The 19,466-nt window shown below is 53.8% G+C and overlaps 1 protein-coding gene across 6 annotated transcripts in view; it reads right to left on the minus strand.

Moving 5' to 3' along the window:
* Positions 1-19,466, minus strand: part of RPS6KA1 (ribosomal protein S6 kinase A1) — a 40,547-nt gene that overhangs the window by 10,468 nt on the left and 10,613 nt on the right. For 2 of the 6 annotated variants that reach the window (XM_048073164.2, XM_048073165.2), the window contains 2 exons: positions 5,864-5,917; positions 844-960 (listed from right to left, as the gene is read on the minus strand). In XM_048073164.2, the coding sequence (XP_047929121.1) occupies positions 844-960; positions 5,864-5,917 (171 nt within the window). Of the gene's footprint in view, positions 1-843; positions 961-3,839; positions 4,077-5,863; positions 5,918-8,301; positions 8,455-19,466 lie in introns of those variants that run through there. The other 4 variants (XM_048073167.2, XM_048073166.2, XM_013199626.3 and 1 more) reach the window with 3 other exon arrangements.

The following is a 19,466-nucleotide window of genomic DNA, read 5'->3' on the forward strand; positions in this document are numbered from 1 at the left end:
ATACCTACTCTCAGCCCCTGCCACTCAGTGTCCGACATCTCGGGAGACTCACCGTGATGTTTTGACGTAACACAAAGCCTCCTGGTGACATGCCAGTTTGACAGCAAGAGCAACTCTTTGTTCAGAAATCCTTGCTGGATTTTTACCTCCTTCCCTTCCCTGAAGTGCCGTACTGCCTGGTTTTAGGCAGCTTCAAAAAGCCTCTGCTATTCTTTGCAGTAAAGCCCAGTGCTGCAGCTGCACAGGTGACAGCGCCCACTCCCGTATGAGCCCTCACTGTTGGTGATGGGAACTGACAAGAAGCTGAAGACTTAATGTGGGAGCAGATAATCTTGCAAAAGACCTGGACTGTTTGCACTTTGAAATAGATAAGAGTTACAGGCTACTTCCTTCACCCTTCACAGAAGGGAAACTGGACTGTAAACAGGGGCCAAAACCAGCCCTGGTTCACAGCATCGTTTCTGAGAAGAGAGGGGCAAGCCCCAGACCTCCAGGTCCTCAGTTCGACCAAGCAGTCTGGCAGCCTGCTAGAGGGCCGCAGGCATCCCTCTGCCTTGTGCAACACCTGTGTTCACAAGCAGGATACTACTTCTTTCCTCCGGATCGTCTGAAAAAAGACTTACAGGGAGGCTCTGGACATACAGCCTGGCCTTTACGAGAAGGTTTCTCTACAGTTGCCTTCCAAATTAGAAGCAGCCATTTGCTAAGTGGGCTTATCAGTCAGATTCTCACCAGCCACGATCCGGTGAGAATCAGGAAGGTGGTTACGCTGGGGACAGTCCCTTTTGTCATCTCTCTGAAGATCACTTATCTGGCATGACACACAGGAAGAACTGAACTCACCTTGCCAAAAGAGCCCTGGCCCAGAACCTTCAGAAGCTCAAACTGTGAAGGGTCGGCTTTCTCGGAGCCCTCCTTCACATGGTGTGTGATGTTGATTTCCTTCACAACGCCTTCACCCTGAAAAAGAGGGGACAGTTGATTTGGAATATACTCCTGAACAAGGGGGGAAAAAGCCTTATCGAAGTAAGGAACAGGGACTGTAGCTGCAGACTCACAGGAACCACATCTGAGAGAACCAGAAAAGCTGGTGCTTGTCACAGGTATCTCCTGGCTTCAACATCTGGAACAGATCAGTCACCGGTAGGCTTCCACTAGGCAGCCTTGTTAAATATCCCACACTCTCCCCAAACCCTACGTTCCCTTGTCCTTTCATTTCTTTGAACTGCATTTCAGAAGAGCGCTTAAAAGCACCTTCCTTTTTAAGGCACTGGTGGCAAAAACAGGAGTGTTTATGCCACTAAAAATCCCACAACACAAAAATACAGCACTGTTGTCAAAACACGGCCAGGGCTGGCAAAAATCAGACATGTTGGAGCCCATCTGCTCAGCAATCTGAGCAACTCTGCAACATAAGTCTTAGTGCATCTTCAGCACATACAGATGATGCTTTTTAACAGACTCAAGCCTTCAAGAAGATTGAGGGGAAGCCAAGGTCTCTGGCACATGTTTTGTTTAAAACACATTCTTTTATTAAAAAAAAGAAAGAAAAAAAGAAAAAAATGGAAAAGAGATCTAACCAGCAGTACCCAGGATAAACTTACCAACAAAGCTAGACCCGAGTGGTCTGAGCAGTGTATGAGAACAGCCACGGACAGCGAGGTGATGCAGAAACACCTCCTTTCCCCAGCTAAACTTGTCCATCCCCCTGGTGCATAAAGCCCAGGCACCTCGTGCCGCTTCCTATTTCCATCTCCAAGCAGGAGACCTTTCACGCCTCCAGCCTTGCAGCTGTGCCTTTTCTTCTACTTCTCACGGATCACACCTAGCCAGTGGGCCTACACCTAGGTTTCCTGTGCCCCAGACCTGTTCCAGCACCTCCCGTACGGTCCATGGGGAGAGCTGGAGCCAACTTCCCACTGCTACAGACATGAATCTTACTCAGGCCAGAAACCCCTTGTGGCCACACGGCTTGTAAGGGCGAGTCCAGGTTTCTTAGCACTTCAGCCCCACGTTATCCAGTGTTAGCCATGGTCTGGTTGCTATTTGGACCCGAAGGCCAGCAATTATGTTCCAAAGGGCATGAAACTTGGTTATCTCCGACCCCAGGGCAGGTGTGGCCATCACAGAGCACCACAAAGCTGGGATTATTATTTAGATTTTCCTCCTGCCAAGTGTGTGTGGGGGGAAATTCAGACTTCCTTTTCTAAAACTATTCAGAGACTTGCTCTGGAAGGCGCCTCATTAAAGCAGCTTTTAAAAACAACAGGAACCAAGCTTCAGCCTCCGCCTCCGGCACACGCCGAACCCCAGCCCACTGCCCACCCTCGCACACCTCCTGGGGAGGGCGGCCGCGCCGAGCACACGGATGTGGTCGCCTACCTGCAGTACGGCACCGCGCACCCTTCCTTTCCCACTCTCATGTTTGCCTTTTGTCTAGATTAGGAGGTAGCTTTGGTCCACGTTTGTTGGTAGCTTTGCTTTCTCGGGATCCCGCTCCGTTCAGACACGAGGATCTGGCAGAGAAACTCACGCCCTCAGCACGACACGGGTGTATGATACAGGTAGGAGGGTGGCCAGACAGAAGCTCCCCCCACGTTATCTTGCCTTTTGCTCTTACCATCACCTCAGCGACCGCAGTCAAGACCTTAAAACCCCCGTACCACCAAGTTCTCACATTCCATACAATCTCTCAGCTTAAACCAGCCGCTTTGCACTTCTGGTTTCATTTGGAGGCTGAGCCCGAGGCAGGCAGCTGTTGGTTACAAACAGCTTCCCATTTCCAGCCAGCAGAGTTAGCCCAGAGGACCCCACAGGCTCTCACTCCTCCTGTGGTCCTTCCACGTTGTCCCTCACTGGGGGACCCGGGGATGGGACCAGCTGGGAGCTGTAGGAACGCTCCTGTGAGCCCACGCGAGGGGCTCTGACCACCCCACCTGCCTCGTGGTCAGAGCATTCAGGTGCAGAAGCAGAGTCGCACAAGCCATCAGACACAGTAAAAGGAGCAGCCGGTACCCTAAACACCCTGAGGGGCAGCTGTGTCAAGACAGGGCTGTCTGCAGGCTACCGGGGCTTCTTCCCTCCCCTCCTGCCATCTTCACAAAGACATTAGAAAGAAACCAAGTCTACGCAGCAACAGCACCTGTGTAACTGAGCATATTTCACCCTGCAGCCTCGCGCACCTATGCAGAGAGGAACACTTAAAATGAACACTCGCGTCCACCTCCAAGACGTTTGGACCCGTTCTAGGCTCACAGCCGCAGGAACTCTTTGCCTCGGCCCACGGCAAGACCCGCTGTGTTTGGCTGCAAGTGGTTTCAGCAGCCCGAGCTGCATCTCCCGGCGGGCAGAGATTTGCATACGCAGCCTGCCAGCCAGACCCCGCCAGCAAACATGCGTACACGCCAACTCGACCAAAAGTGGCAGCTGTGGAGACGTTGTGGATAGCTTTCTGAGAAAATCTTTAAGACGCAATTTGGCATCTTGCTGACACAAGGGAGGCTTCCCCCCAGGGACTCATCCACTAACATGCAATTCAATAGTTGCAGCTCTGGAGACCAGCTCCAGCAGCTTGTTTAGCTGCGTACGAGAACAAGTCTTCAGCACAAAAGCACCTGCGTGCCACCGACCTGTAGCACTAACAGCCTGCGCTTGCACCGAGTTTCTCACCACCGGCTTAAAAGCTTGCTGAACAGCACCACTAAACAAACTATTCCACGAGGAGCAAAAAGAAAAGCAAACCAGGCTGCTCCGAAAATTCATCCGAAGCCTCGGCCGAGCAACGAGCGACCCAAAATGAAGCAAAGCAGTCCCCTGAGCGAGCGGCTGGCAATACTGACCGGGCTGGAGAGCTGGCTGGGGGCAGGCAGCTGCAGGCTGCAGGGCTTTGCTCGGTGTTTCCTGTGCAGCCACAGCTTGAGGAAGGCGCAGATGCGAGGAAGCTTAGGGTCCCTCTCCATTCTCCCATCCCGCTCAACATCGCCCAGCCCCGCTGCCGGCCGGCTCCCGGGGACAGGGCGGCCCCCGCGGCGCCGCACGCTTGAGGTTGCCGGATGGAGGAGATGCAGGTGGTTAAAGCCCAGCTGGCAGATGCGCAGTGGAGACGAGCGACTCGGTCGCACCACGAGGCAGGTTCACGCTCCCACTCCCCAGCAACAGGGCTTGTGGTTGGGACTTTTTTTTTTTTTTTTTTAGTTTTGGTTTTAAGAAAAATAGTTCTTACGGCTCCTTGTTCATGTTTGGCTTCTCTGCTCGAACAACACAGAAAATGTGCGTGGTCTGCTCGGTTGAAGCCTGACTTCCATCTAGTACCGCACAAATCTCACGTCAGGCTCACACTTTGGGGGTATTTCCACAGCAGGGGAGTATTCTGGGAACCTCTTACTCTCTTAAAAGGAAAACTGAAGAAACCCCACACAGAAGTGTGACAGCACTTAGGAAAGCTGCACACCTCTGCTCTCACACTTGCTCGGGGGTGACGGGTCACTCACAGTGGGATTCGGTGTGCACCGATCCCACGGGCAAATCCTCTGCCACCCCCGGGGTTACATCTAGTCCTTCGCTAGCTCTGTGCTGGACGTGAGTCCTTGCTGGGGATGGTGGAGTTAGCTAAGAGCCGCCCTGGGCAATTCCACGCAAGGTATTTTATTTTTAAAGGCAGTTCTGAAGCAGACAGCTTCTGAACGCACTGCTGCTCAGATTTATTGGCAGGACAGAAGAGAGGTATTTAGATTGTTTTTTCCCCCTTTTTATTTCTAACCAATCCTTTTTGCCTCATTCCCCCTCCAGGCCTATGTTTCCCTTTGACCTTTTCAGTGGGTCAGGACAGACAGATGTCTTCTGCAGCAACACCCTAGAGAGCGCAGATAAGACAGAAACCCCTTGAAATGAGTAAAATGACACCCACACACCTTTGCAATTAGAAATAACTCCGTGTCAGTATTGATTTCTGAAATCCTCCAGAGTGCAGAGTTTCAAAAGAGGATCTTGGTTTGGACCCAGAGAGACTATGAATGTCTTCCCTCCTCCACCCTGCACCGTGTTCTTTGATAACCGATAACGAAGTGATTTCATACCAGGAGCCAGCTGGTCCCAGCTCTACAAAGGGAACCTCAACAACGAGGTCCAAAGCAACTGGGAGGCTGAGTAGGTGCCAGAGAACAGTGTGAACCCGCACGGCACGGCTGCTGAACAAGAGTCCTCACGAGACCCAGCTCTCACTGACACCCACTGCGCTCAGCCCCAGCAAAGCAGAAATCACGTCCACAGCGTGTGGTCTGCAGACGAGCATCCCCACTTCCAAGGAAGCTCTACATTGCTCGGTGAAGCCACACAGGAGCTGCAGGCAGGCAGCCAGCACGCGAACCCGGTACGCTTTCTCGAAGATCTGATAAATTTTGTTCCGACCACACCAATTTTACGTGCTATCAGCCACCCAGCACTGGGAGAGGAGCCCGTAAAAACACGGTCAGGAAAAGGCACCGTACACCCATGTAACTACGCCGCTGGAGCCCCCGCCCCGGCAAGCTGACAAGATCAGAAAGCTGCAGGAGACAAAAGTGACAGCACGTAAAGGGGCTCGGTGTGGGGAGGAAAGAGGAGGAGGATGAAGTCAAGTCTAGGATGTCATGTGAGCAAGTGACTAATCGCTGCTTTCTGTATTAGCAGTTCCACCTAGCTGAGACGGGTCGCTAGGTGCGTGCTGCAAGGAAGGGTTTTTTTTTTTCCTGAGGTCCCTGTGAGCGCTGCTTACGCCCTCGCACATGTGCCCGTGTGAGGCTGCAGGGACCACCTGCCATGGCACCAAGTGCGACCCGCACGCACGAGTCTCCTGGAGGCACGCGTCTGCAGCAGGCTCTCTTACCTTGTCTGTTGAGTCCTCGAGGTCTTTCTCTATCCAAGTGATGTCTGATTTTGCCTGCGGAACAATAAACGAGGGTCAGCACAGAGGGACTGTGGTTCTCTGCTCAAGTTTTCCCAACGAATTTGTTTAGCAAGACTAGGCGAGCTGTGTACAGTCCCCGGTTGTGTCCCACCACACACACCCCTCCTCAGGATGCGATCCTGAGCCGTGTTGGTGGGTCCAGGAGAGCAGGAGGAGGCAGGAGGAGCCAGGAGGAGCCAGCTGCTCTTAAAGCCTTTGACAGGCTCCGACGGGCAGCGGAGAAGGACGTGGTGCTGGCAGGTGGATACACGTGTTCCCCAAGAACCAGAGCACCACCACCAAAGAGGGAGACTGGATTTCTGGCAGGTTGATTAACGTTAAATCAGATTTTGCTCTGTTACATCTGGACGGGCTCCAGAAGCATCTGTTCTGGTAGCGACGCCCCAGGTTTCCAGCACGGCAGAGCAGTCTGGCACCCCAGTGGCGAGGAGAGGGCTTCTCCTCAGGGGCACGCTCAGCATTTCTAAAGCAGCCAGGAGGAACGTATTCAAACAGAAAAACTCACCACATCCCTCGAGGGCAGGGAAGGGCCAGCTCAGCTGCTGTGACAGGTCCCTGAGCAGTATTAGAAATATTAGTTTGCACTGCCTCGGGGACCAGACGCAGTTCTGTGAACCCTACTGGTGAAACGCAGAAACATTTAAAGGGAGCTTAGGAAAGAACCGCTGCTCAGCTAGGAAACGGACGCTTCTCCTCCCAAAAACTCGGATGGGGAAGAAGTTTTTGGATGGACAGAGCGTAGATCCCTAACCTGCTACATTTTTATGAATGCACGCAGATAAGCTGTGGCAGCTAGATGCTCTCGTGTCTGGTTTTGAGAGAACAAGCCGAAGCTCGAAGAGAAAAACCACCCCAAAAATCAAATCACACTCGAAACATTTCCCCTGAGAGGTCCATGCCTTCAGCTCGCAGATGAGATAAAACGCATGTGACTGCGCACAGAAGGGATCTAAGGAGAGACTTGAGCTGTGACTTCTGTTGTTTCTTTCATAGCCGTTAGTCAGCACGACGAACACGTGGGAGCCTGCGGCGCTGGCAGGGCTCTGCGGCGCCGAGAATGTCACCGGGTGGGCGCAGCGCGAGGCAGAGCGACTGCGACTGGCTGCCAGCAGGTCTGAAAGTAGGACAGGATCTACGGAGAAGTGAGAGAAGAAAAAGCGAGCCTTGAGGGAAGGGAGGAGCCGCAAAAACAGCGAGATTAGAGTTAAGAATTAACTGGGTTTAAGCTCCGGAAGGGCTCGATCAGATCGGAGGGGGGCCCTTGCGTTCACCTCTTCCCCTCCTTCCTCCACTGTGGTGCAGGAGTGGCCAAGGTCTCTTTTGGGAGGTCTGGGAGAAGGTGGCTGTCCCACCTGGCCATGGTGGGAAGCCGACGTGCTCGGCAGCCGGCAGAGCCACAACTGAAGCCCTTCCCGAGCCCTAGTGCCCAGAAGTGACCACAAAACCCTCACCGTGCCCCTGGGGATGGCACGCACCCACAAGGAAACCCGCTCCTTCGTGGCTTGGGCTCTGCAGCGCCTCGCGGGGACCAGCGAGCACTGAGCCCCTGGGGAAGGACTGGCTTTGCTCCCAAAGGCACAGATCTCTGCGGGTCCACCCCACCAGCGCAAGACGCTGCTCCAGTGAGCTATCAGCCATCTTCCGACGCCCACGGCCTCAGGGGAGGCCATTTTACACAGATCCCTCCACGGCTGGGAAATTACGTTCACCACTCCTGGAAAATAAAAGAACACCCACGCCCGCCGACCAGGTTCGAGTCCAGGAAGTGGCAGGAGGCAGAGGAGGAGACAACTTCTTTTGAACTTCTCAACGCCGCGTTCTGCCTGCACAGATGGCTCAGACACCCTGCACCAGGGGCTGGGGACACGCACAGTTTCTTTCCAAGACCAAGTTCAAAATACAAGTCCTCTCTCCTACTTTCCCCTTTTTTGAGGAAGGATTTTACAAGCCAGAAGCCGAGAGACAGGTTTGTTTTTGCTCGCATTTTGTCACTTTGCTGGTTGATATAGTCACATCTAAATGCAAGAAAAAAACTGCAAGAGCTAGAAACAGATTATGCTTTTGGCATTTCGCTTCCTATTCATCAACAACTAACCAGAAGCTGTTTTAATTTCTGTTGCTTCACACATGCTCTGGTCCCAAAACATTCCCAAATTCTGGCAGCACCTAGGAAAGACACTTCTTAGAAAGCAGCTTTACCATCGGAAATGCCTTTCCCAAAAGCGAAATCATTAATTAAAACTGGACAAGGTCTGGCTCTCCAAGCTCGGGCGATTCGCCGACTTCTCCCTCCGCCCTGCAGAACAGACAGCACCGTACTGCACGCAGAGCAGATATTTTACCAGCTCGACACTTGCCTCCTGGATCCTTGGCTTGCTGCGGAAGAGGAGCCTCAGCATCTCCAAAGCTTTAGGCTGCTATTCTCCCATAGTTTGCAAGCTGCCTTCCGAACTTAGAGCTCTCTGCAGCACCCAGCCGAGCACGAGAACCCCAAGTAGTAGTTACGTCACTGGGATGTATTTTGGGAGTTTTCGCTGAAAGGAAACTGTGGTTTCAGATGGGGAAATTGCATTGTGTGGTGATCGCTGCACAGCACCAGCGACCAGAAGAAAACACAAGAGGGCTTCGGTGGTGCTCAGGCACGGCTCTTTCCATCAGCAAATCTCAGCGGGCTGTCCAGGAGGACTGGTCCTGTAGTCCCGTTTCACAGACAGGCACGCAGAAAGAGCAACTGAGCACACTTAGCTCTTCCCCACAGTTACACCGCCCCTGTCCTGAGGGGCACAAGTGATGTTTCCAGCCCAAACGTACCCTGCACATCGGCTGTTCGAATGCAGGATTGCACTTCTCCAGGGAAGGGGCCAGGAGGAGCCATTTTCTGCACGTTTCCCCCGTTTGTCCCTGCCCCATGTCACAGCCTCTGCTTGGTCATCTGCATCTTGCTGCATCAGGTCTTTCAGAAACCGCGGCAAGGCCCCACGCGAGGTTTGCACGCTGACATCTGACGAGAGGGTTGCACAATCCAGCCCGCTTGCTTCGGGGTCAGCTCCTGCGCTGCACCACTGCTCTGTGCAGCGCTCTCAGACATCCAGAGGTGTCCTGACACGGCCGGGGGAAGGAACTGGAAGTGGCCAAGTCAGGCAGCGCAGGCATGGGGACTAGAGCGGAGGGGAAGGAGGGCTTCGGTGCCACGGCTCTGAATTAATTCTCTCCCACTCTCTGTTTGCAAGGAAAGAAGCGAGCCGCGTGCTTACTCGCAGTTCCCATCAAGAGACCACCTGCATGTCTTCTATGCAAAGCAGGTGCCCTAGCTGGCTCCTGGAGTAACCCAGCTGTCTCACCAGTGTCACCGCGAGGTCACTTGCTGTTTTGCAGAATCCCGCTAGCCGTGCCCACTCTGTACCTGAAGAGTCACAGTTGCTGCTTTCAGAAGCGCCTGCTCCCGCTGAAGGACGTGGCAGGCTCACAGCGTCTGCAGCTGGTAAGCGGTGCGGTGCTGCCCTGGGCTGCAGCACGAAAGCTGCTCCCAGGCCGCAGCTGTGTCTTTACAGGAGCATCCCAACGGCTCTTTTCCACTTGCACAGCCTGTTTCTTGGGGATCGCCCCCTCCCTCCTGTGACAGGAGACACAAGGGATCTCAAAACAATTCCGTAGCAGGGAAACACAGAAGCTGGAGCTTACATTTGGGCAGCCAGGACTCGTGCAGGGAATGAAAGCAGCTCCAGAAGGCAGGCCTGCTTCAGTGTGGACGTGAGAAGGCACGATCGAGTATCTCGGATTGTGGTCTAGCCTCTCTTCTTATCAGTCTTCTGACTTATATGTTAACACAGCTGAAGCTGCAGCACAGTTTCATCCTCACCTCCTTCTGCCTTGCCAGGACTTTGCTCAGCCCGCCCGCCCCTTCTCTCGCCTCCAAACAGTGCTTTGAATTCCTGAGGCTTTTCAGAAGGAAGAGGCCCATCCTGAAGTCCCTCTGCTAAACCCAGAGACCAGAAAGCAGTCTTGGTTGGAAGCAGAAGCCATCTTCACTTCAGGTGCAGTTAACAGCCACAGTAGGAAAGGCTGCTGAAAGAGCAGAAACCTCAGTACTGCACTTTGCTCTCTCTGCTCCCACAAGAAGGGACCAGCACCAAATATTCAGTCTGCTAGCTGCCTATATGGTGGTACATCTAAAACAAGGAGCATAAACCCAAGGAAAATGCAGCACAGGCAGGCAAGCTGTGGGTCTCAGGGCAAGAAACAGCCAGGCTGAGCCAACACAAGAGCCTTCCGCTGTCACGCTTCCAGGTGACCTTGTGCATCCACGCTGAGTTTGACACTCTTAGGGCAGATTTAAGTTGCTTCCAGGCCTTACTCCGTATTTTTTGAAAAGCATAAAGGTGGCAACAGAAGTGGGCTTGCCAATTCTTTCTGTTCTATACCCACGGGTCCTGGGAGAAGCAATGATGCTATCTGAGCAGCAGTGGGCCAGACACCGGCGCTGAAGCACCAAGACCTGACTGTAAGCTCGGTGTGAACCTCCTGTCATCAGCACATCGGTCCTAAAAAAAGATGTCACCCCATATCCAATGGTGCCAGGTCCAAACGGATCCCAGTGTGCGGTTTAAAAATGCTGTAATCCAATTCTGTGTCAGCAGACAAGCCCGTAGGGCTAAGCTCCAGCAAGTCCTAACATCAGCTCCATACAACAGGACCCCGTGCTAGCTTGCTTTAAATCCGAATACCCAGGGGACTGCCTCTGCCTCCTGCCTGGATCCAGTTCCATCCCACCAAGCTCTGCAAATACTGGCACAGCAAGAGGGGAGAGAAGGATCGGCGCTGCACAAACAGGAAGCCAACGGTGTGAAGAACTGCTGCCTGAGGAGGGGCAGCTGCTGCCACCTCAGCACGCTTCAACGGCGGGGCTCGTGCCCCAACGACCGAAGCGAAGTCTCAGCAGAGATTTCAGCTGCGGGCCAGGCCTGAAGGTCTCAAGCAGGAGCAGGATGAAGACGACCTCTGAGCTCTTGCAGCCCAGAGCGCACAACTGCTGGGGTTGCAGCCAGCGCAGCCCCCTCCAGCGCAGCCCCCTCCCCGTTCCTGGGGGCTTGCAGGAGGGTGCCAGCCTCAAGGGCACGGGAGCTTCGTGCTCCTGAACTTTTGCATCAAGTTATTTTGTGCAATCCACTTCGGAGCGATTACTGCCCCGCCGAGCAGCAAGTGCTGGTAACCGGGGCTCCCACCCTAGAGAGCGCCTGAAATAAGCGGGAAGCAAGGGATCCCGCTAGCTCTCATAGGATGCAAATGTGCTTTTTGCTGCTGTAGAGAGCAGAGAGGCAAAGGCAGCTCCGTCTGGAACGTCTGTTTTTTTTTTTTTTTTTTTTTAAAGGTGGTGGTTCTCAAAAAGGGGAACAAAGCAAAGAAACCTCACCAGCCACTGCTCCCCTCCTGCACAGCCCTTATTTGGCAGGGCTGACGGACGGCTGCTCTCGTTTGCAAGCACAGGACCAGCAGGACCACCTACTTCTGTCTCCGCTCCTTTGGTGGGTCACCTCCAGGTGTTGCTGGGAGCACCCAGGTTTGGCCCCAGCCTGAGAAGTCCCACGTGAGCACCCGTCCCTGAGCAGCACGGCTCCCTCCGGAGCAGAGCCCTTGTGCCCTTGCAAGCAAAGGGCTTTGGCTTGTGGTACGTGCGTCTGAGTGGACCCAGGAGGCGGCACAGGGGGTGCAAGGACCTGTTTAGAGAGATGGGCTCAGAGGAGGGACCAAGAGGAGGGAGATGTGCCAAAAGCACGCTCAGATCTCAGGGCAGAAGCCATTTTGACACGAGAGGAAGTGCTGCCCACAGCAACAAGATGGTCGTATCAGCAGCTGCAGATTTTAACTCGCTTTCTTGCCATCTACTAACTTCCAGGAAAGCGAGGCAGGCGACGCTAACTGCCCCCACAGGAAACCTGCCCTCCCACCGGCGCCCCTCTCGAGAAGCCCGCGGCTGCTCCTGGACCTTCTGGGAGCTGGCTGCCCCGCCAGGCTGAGAAATGTCACCGCGTGCCTGCGCTGAATGCACGCCCTGCCCGCAGCGCAGCCACCACCCCAACCACCTCCTCTGCCAGCCCTTGCTGGGAGGGGAGAGTAAGAAATAAGTCAGAGTAAGCAGGTGCTGTTACTCCTTGTTTGTTTAGGGGAGGGAGCTGTTTTCTGGCCTGCCAGGAGAGCAGATTCTCCAGAAATACGGAGCGTTACAGGCTGGGTTTGAACCCCGCTGTTGGCAAGGACAGTCAGTTCTTTTCCCGAGAATTTCGCAATAACACCAATCTTGGAAGAGACCTGGGAACAGACTTTTATACAACCTGTATCAACCAAGAGATGGCTGCAGATTTGAAGCTGAAAAGTGGTAGCCAGCGGTATTAAATCCAAGTTTTGACAAGGCAGTTCTCCCTCCAGTTCAGAAGAGAAGTTAAAAACCAGTGTCCAGCCAAGCAGAACATTTTGCGAGATCATCATAATGATTTAAAAAACAGCTTGGAGAATTCAAGAGTCTCTCTTTTTCTAATCAAGCAGGCATTTCAGTATCACGGTTGTATTCAAAGATTAATTTCTGAAGCCACCTCTCTCGTGCTTACGCATACCACACAAGCAATTAAAGAAAAAAATAATAATAATTTGAAACCTCAAGCAGATTTAAAAACCTTTCTGCCCAAGAGAAGAATCTGTCCTGATCTCTTGCACATGTTCCAACCGGTCTAATTCCTGCCCACGCTCCCTGTGCCGTACCAGCTCCCTCGGCACCGCATCTGGCCTCCCTTGTGGGTATGAAACCTTGTGGGCTCCAGCTTTCCTGCTCCAGCACCATCCAAAACACGACCAAGCATCGCTGCAGGGCTGCCTGCTCAAAGCAGAGGGCTGACCACTCTTTCGCTGTATTCCACAAGACAGGGGTACATTAGTTTAGTGTGTGCTTGCACTCATCTACAAAAGGTCACGGAGAAGAGATGGAACCTCTCACTTGAGCCCCTCAGCCACTTCCACCCATACTCAGACCAGGAAAGGCTGCAGAAGAATTCACTCCTGGAAGGTGCATAAAAAGAAGCTGCAGACGCAGGGAAGAGCTGTGCCCACGCCCTGCTGAGACACGAGAGAACTCAAAGCAGCTTTTGCAAGAGGAGGGAGATCCAGGATGGCACGAGCACGGACAGAGCTTAAAAGAAGAGGGAGAAACTCGGAGCAATCCAAGAGGCAGAGCTGTGGGGAGAGAGGCAGCTTCATTAGCTCTGGCACACTTTAAGCTCACGCTGAACACGGTATCGGCTGTTTTGACAGACAAAAGCCTCCGCGAGGCAGCCCGAGCGCACGGGGTGGGGGAAGGCAGGGCCCACCCGCAGGGCGGCTTTGAAGATGGAAGGCTTGGACAAAGTCACTTCTACAAACACGGTTAAAGAGCACCGGAGACTTCGGCAACTGGAACTTCCTGATAAGTGGATAACGATGGGGGTGGATTCCTGGCAGAGAGCTCTCCGGCTAGAGGTTTGCAAGAAGGGATTGCGTAGAAAGAACAGCGCTGCTACGGGAAAGAGGCACGTCTCACCCCACGCCATCTCCGGGGACTGTTTTATTGGTCTCCTGGAAAACAAAACAAAAAACGGGGCAGGGAGGAAGAGAAAAGGAACGCAGAACACACAGCTAGAGCTCTGCGCAGTGATTTACGGGGAACGCCGGCGTTACAAACCCCGTTTGTCGCCTTCGTGCACCAGCTCTTGCCGGCACCTGGGAGAAGCGACTGACCGGCTCCATCACGGCACGGATAACGCCAGGAAACTCCCTCCACGTGGCTTTGAACAAAAGCCACAGAACTGTTCACGCCAGGCATGAGAGCATCCTAGAAGCGCTCCGTCATTCTCCTTGGGGTAACTCCTCTCCATTCAGAGAGGCAGCCAAACGCTCAGCAGAAAATTAATTCGGTCACCCTTGGGAACAATTCTGCTGCCATTCCGAGCAGCGATCTCGGCTCCCCCCGATGGGGGTTATAAGCAAATCCCTAAAAAGGGAAAACTCAAACCAGGACGGTCCAGTTTTACCCTGTTTGGTGTTTGTTCAGAGCAGTTCCACCCTGTCTTTTTTTTCAAGGGCCCCTTCTTTCACCAGAAAGCTTACTTCTCCTGTACGCAAGAAAATGACCCACATCTTCCGTGGAGGTGGATGGCGTTGTAACAGGAAGGAAACGCTGCGAAATCCCGGAGGCTACAAATAGATACCAATGCTGTCTGGCAACAAAGAGAAGAGCAGCAGTAACGGAGCACAGGATTTCCCAGCAGAGTGCGGTGGCAGGGCAGTGACAGGTTCCAGCGCGTGCAGCACGGGCTGTGTCGCTACCAAAATGGGGCTGAGCGAGCGGCGGGGCCCGGAGGCACCCCTGGCGCCCTGCCGCAGGCTCCCCGGCCGGGCACGCTCCAGCAGGTGGCACTCGGAGCTCCTTCAAAGCCCAAAGCACATTTCTGAAGAGCAGAAAGGGTTGGTTTCATAAATGCCTTCGTCGGAACATCCGGCACCCCTAAGATGGGGAATTTAGGAGTTGATTAAGGGATGTGGTGTTGTCTCCACCAAAGCCTGAGGCTGAAGGAAGGAGACAGAAGCTGGCCTGACAGCAGAGCTCTCGCAGCAAGGCAAGCCCTTCTGCTTCACAACATCCTTGTTGACCTGCTCTGCTGCTACCTGACTCATCTGGCCAGGAGCACCAAAATAACTGCTTGATGCCAGAGAGGTCAGGTCCCTCGTGGGACAGAGGGGAGACAGAGAGCAGAGAGACTCAGGCACCGGGATGCCCCTTGCACCCCACGATCTCTTCCCTGCTCCTGGCCCTCTCCAAGGGAAGACATTCTGGCACCAGATCCTGCAAGTCTTTAAAAAAATAAAAATAAAAACACAAATAAAATCTCTCTCCACCCTTTCCAGGCACAAGCCACAGCTGGCCAGGATCAGCTGACAAGGAACAGTTTGGGGTAAAGATACAAGCTCAGGCAAAAGATCTGCCCAAAACACCCGGAGACTTTCTGATAGCTCCCCGGTGCCACTGCAGCCAGCCACGAAGCCGCAGCTGCAAGAAGAGCACTCGCAGGGGGCAGGACTTTGCACCCAGCAAAATGAGATACCAGAGAGGAAAACACCTTTAACTGCTGGGAGATAAGGAACTACTTAATTGTGCAGCTTCTGAAGGACAAATTGGTTCCCGTACAAAAAGTGCAAAGGATACTGCGAGCCTTTCCTGCAGCCCTGCGGATTCTGCTTGCAGGCAAGGAGGGGAGGCAGTAAGTCTATTAATTCTCACCAAACTCGGATCAACTTGTGTGCTGATGGCGGTAAAACCAGAAGACCACAGCCCAGGTTTTTCTAAATGAAGAATATTACTCCTAGGAAGCAGCCCTGAAGCACTATCCTCCCCGTCGGCATGACGCAGTTGTGCTGCTTTCAGTGCAAAAAGACAAGGCTCTTTCTAACTGAATTGGAAAATACAGCACTGCTTGCACAACGCGGGCTGAGATCGGTCGCTGCCCCTGGAGTTATCGTGGGCTGGGGAAGCTGTTCTCTATCGCAGGAACGCAGGAATTCCATACTCCTCCCACAACACACGGGCTGCGGGTAGTTTTCTCCTCGCAAGACGTGAAAGCCTCAGGTCTCGCTAGAGCCTTTTCCTGGCGTGTCCCAGATCTGGGTACGTACACACCGAAAGAACCCACGCCTCTCCTGCCCCCCAAGGAAGGCCAAATTGAAAGTAAAGCCTCACATGCTTTCAGACGGTGGCTTCAAACTATGACGGTGTTAAAATAAAAACCACATCCAAAACACACCCCGAGTTGTGTGTTACTAACACCCTTGTGAGAACGTGCAGGATGAGAGCCTGCCATGGCAAAGCACCATTTTTCATTTAACTCGAAAAAAAATACTGTGGCAGCCAGCAACCACCCTTCCACTGCTCGGCCATGCCACAAGACACGCTCCTGCTTCGGGTCCCTGGGCCAGGATGGCATAAAACGAAGATTTCCAGCCTTCCCCTTCCCAAATATCACAGTAGAGGAATTACAGACACCTTGAATAGTAGGACTATCTCATCCTGTTTCCTAAATATACAAAAACTGCTATTTTAAGGAGCTTCTTTCTTTCTTTCCCCCCTGCCCTTGCCGAGACCCAAGGCTCCCCTCTCCCAGCGCGGCCCACACAAGCTAGCCCAGAAGAAGCAGGACCCCCAGACGCCACAGGCACACGAGCCCAGTGTCCGGTTTAGCACGCGGTGCTGCCCGGTGGCCTGATGACAGTGCACAGACATCGCCTCCCCCTTTCTGTAACCAGAGCCTGCGTATTCCTCCTCCATAAGCAGGCCAGCCCAAGCCGGAGCAGTTCAGTTAAATGCACCTCTCCTCGCAGCAAGGGAATTGATACCACCACATCTCGGAGCGCTTACGGGAGCACAAAACAATTCTGCTCGCAGTCGAGCCAGGATTCCTTGACCCACGGCAGAAGCTTTGCTGAAGTCTAGGTTTCAAGTACAAACGAGGGACGAATGCCCTCGTCTGCTGTACCTGAAGGTGAGGGGGACATTTCCCAGGTGTGCACTCCGTGACTGGCGAGGGAAGGGCCCAGATTTCACGCTGCACTTGGGTAAACCCTTTTTGCCTTAGAGCGCCGTTGCAATGAGATCAGTTGGAGTTTCTCCTGAGCCCAGCCAGCTGGGAGAGTGCCTCTGCTTTCCTCACCGCGGAGGCAGTGCCAGGCAAACAAGCGAGCAGCTTTTACTAAGGGCAAAGGGGAAGCAGAAGGGCTCCAGGCCAGGCTGGAGTCCTTACAGGAGAGCTGGGGCTCAAAGCCGTCCGCATGCAGAGCTTGTGAACGCTGCCTGCCCCCCGCACACTTACAGAGCCAGCGGGAGCTGCTCGTGCTCCCTGAGCCATCTCGCTGCTGCAAGCTCCGCAGGACAGTCCGCAGCCTCTCCCCGCTCCGTGGCGGCGCCTGACAGGCAGCACCGTGCGGCCGGGGGGAAAAAGTTATTGCAGCTTCACCTGGAGCTATGGAAGGAATTTACTGCTCGTATCAAAACCACGCTTCAGCTTCCAAATAAAGCTGACACTTGTAAAGCTGCAGGAGCTTCGGAGACTGCCTGCGCGTGCGGGAGGAATCCCAGATCTGCCTCTGAGCCAGCGATGAAGCCGGTTACCCTGCAGCAAACCTGGAGCGAGCCCCGCAGCTCCGTGTTTAGTAACACGGGGCCAGGGCGGCATGCTCCAGAGACCCAGGCCCACCCTGTGCCCTTTCAAAAACCAAATGCACGTTCTTGGGTTTGAGCCCTTCAGGGTCCTCTTCAGCACCAGCACTGCTGTTTGCCTGGGCACAGAGGCAGCTGCCACCACCACAGCACTTCCCCACCCCATCTCCTGTGGCCAATTCCACTCTACCTTCCCGTCAGTCAGAGGGAAGAGCGCACAGCTCCCCTTAACCCTCTCGAGAAGTGCAGGCAAAGCTCTGGCTTTGCTGACGCTTCCTCCCGGGTCCACAAAGAACTTGACTTTGCTCCAGCGCCCTCTCTGCCCCCTCCAAAGCGCACCCATCTGCCCCCGCAGCTCCATCCCGAGATACGTGGCTGAGGAGGGGATGGCGGGAGGATCCCTCGCTTTGCTGCAGGCTCAGGAGAACTCACCCCTTTGAACTCTCACGGGGAGATGGATGACACATGTTTCCTCCAGGTATGGCATACAATAAAAGAGGAGGTTTGTTTTTTTTCCCCCTCCAGTTAAAGAGGCTTCCCGGATACAGAATCTGAGGCGGTTTCTATTAATCTCTGAGGTGGATGGAAATGGAAGAGGAGAAAGCAGAGCAGTTGTGATCGGTCAGAGCTCTGCCGGGCGCGACGTGCAGGAGGGCTGCTAGAGCGCTGCTTGCGAGCTCTGCAGCCTTCGCTGCATTCCTCATGTGCAAGTCCTGTAAACTGACCCCTCTTCAATTATTCATTAGAGTCTGCAGCTCATCAGAGACTCTGCTCCTCAAACAGGCGTTTATTTGTTATTTTTTTAAAGAGCTCAGAAGCTTGCTGTTAACCATCGCCCGGCCTTGCCAAGGACGAGGAGCAAACGTTCTGGCAGGAACGAGGCAGGCAGCTGTCAGGCGTTACATTAAAAAACAAACCCACTTGATTACCTCAACTGACAACACGGAGCAGCCGGCTTAAACCGAGCGCTTTACCACTGACGGGCTGAGAAGCTGCACGTTGAAAGAGAGCGGCGGTATCTGCAGCTAGTCCTTGCGGTGGAGAGGGGAAGGCAGATTTCCAGGCAGTGCTAAGATGTTCTGCTCCCACCAGGTTAGGCCAGGCCTTGGGGTCCGGCCCAGCAAGAGCATTCGTCGCTAAGCGGCTGGAAGCAACCAAGAGGGGCACTGGGCAGAGAAGGGATCTGCTGAGATATCCATCTCTTCCCACATTCGATAGCTCTCTAATTCTTGGAGAAAACAGCAACAGCTGTGCAAACACACCGGGTCTCTGTTTCAAAGAAGAGCATTTCACTTGTTTGTTTTAAAACCTTTCATTTTAAGAGGCTGCAATTGGAGTCGTGTCCTGTGCTGAGGATCGCACCGCTGGGCTTCCAACAAGATCCGCGCTCAGCCTGGAGTAAGAGTTCGCCGGCAATGCTGACAGCATACGGCAACAAGAGCCCTCCGCCACCTGGACACTAGATGGGCACGCAGGACTTGCCCCCTCGGGCCCCCCACTTGGGGACGCAGCTCCAAAAGCTGTCAGAGGATGTTCTGCCACGCAGTCGGCGAAGCCAAGCAGCAAGAGGCACAGTGCAAGAGAGATGTGCTGCTGGGAAGCAGAGCTGTGACCAAGCACTAACGGACTATGCTGTGATGGAGCAGCAACAGACCTCCCCTCTGACATCCGACCGGAGGAGCATGAAAAATTCCGCTTGTGAGCAGAGGTCAGAGCAGGATTCCTCACCAGCAGCCTGCAAGAAACTGTTGTACGTCCAGTTTGTGGGTGGCAGTGAACAGCTGGGCTCAAGCACCTCAGCAGGTGCACAGTAACTCCAAGCACCTCAGCAGGTGCACAGTAACTCCAGCAGAAGTAGGAACCAGCCTCATTTCTAACAGTAATCTGCTGCTATCAGAGCACACAAGGACAGGAACAGAGCAGCCTCGTGTCCTTCAGCTGTCGGGTAGATGGCTACAATTCCTTCAAGCATCCCGAAGAATTACTGTGTGGAGCTGTGATTGCAACTCTACTTTGCCATCACTAGAGCTTTACAACTGGGTGTTTCACCCCCAACAACACAAACTAGTGTTAACATTGACGGTGCAGGTATTCCTCTAGCCCAGCAGGTCCACGTCCTCGGTTTCTGCCTTTAGCTTCCCCTGCTGCAGGTGATGCAGAGGAGGATCTTCCTGCAGGCTTTACCTGGTCAGGACATGGGGATGGATCAGCAGGAGTTACCCAGATCTGGGTAAGAGCTGTGTGTTCCCCCTTGCCGCCTTCCCGCTAGGGTTTGCTGCCTAAGAGCAAGGC

Source organism: Anser cygnoides, chromosome 24, assembly GCF_040182565.1.
Source record: "Anser cygnoides isolate HZ-2024a breed goose chromosome 24, Taihu_goose_T2T_genome, whole genome shotgun sequence".
Lineage (NCBI taxonomy): Eukaryota > Metazoa > Chordata > Aves > Anseriformes > Anatidae > Anser > Anser cygnoides.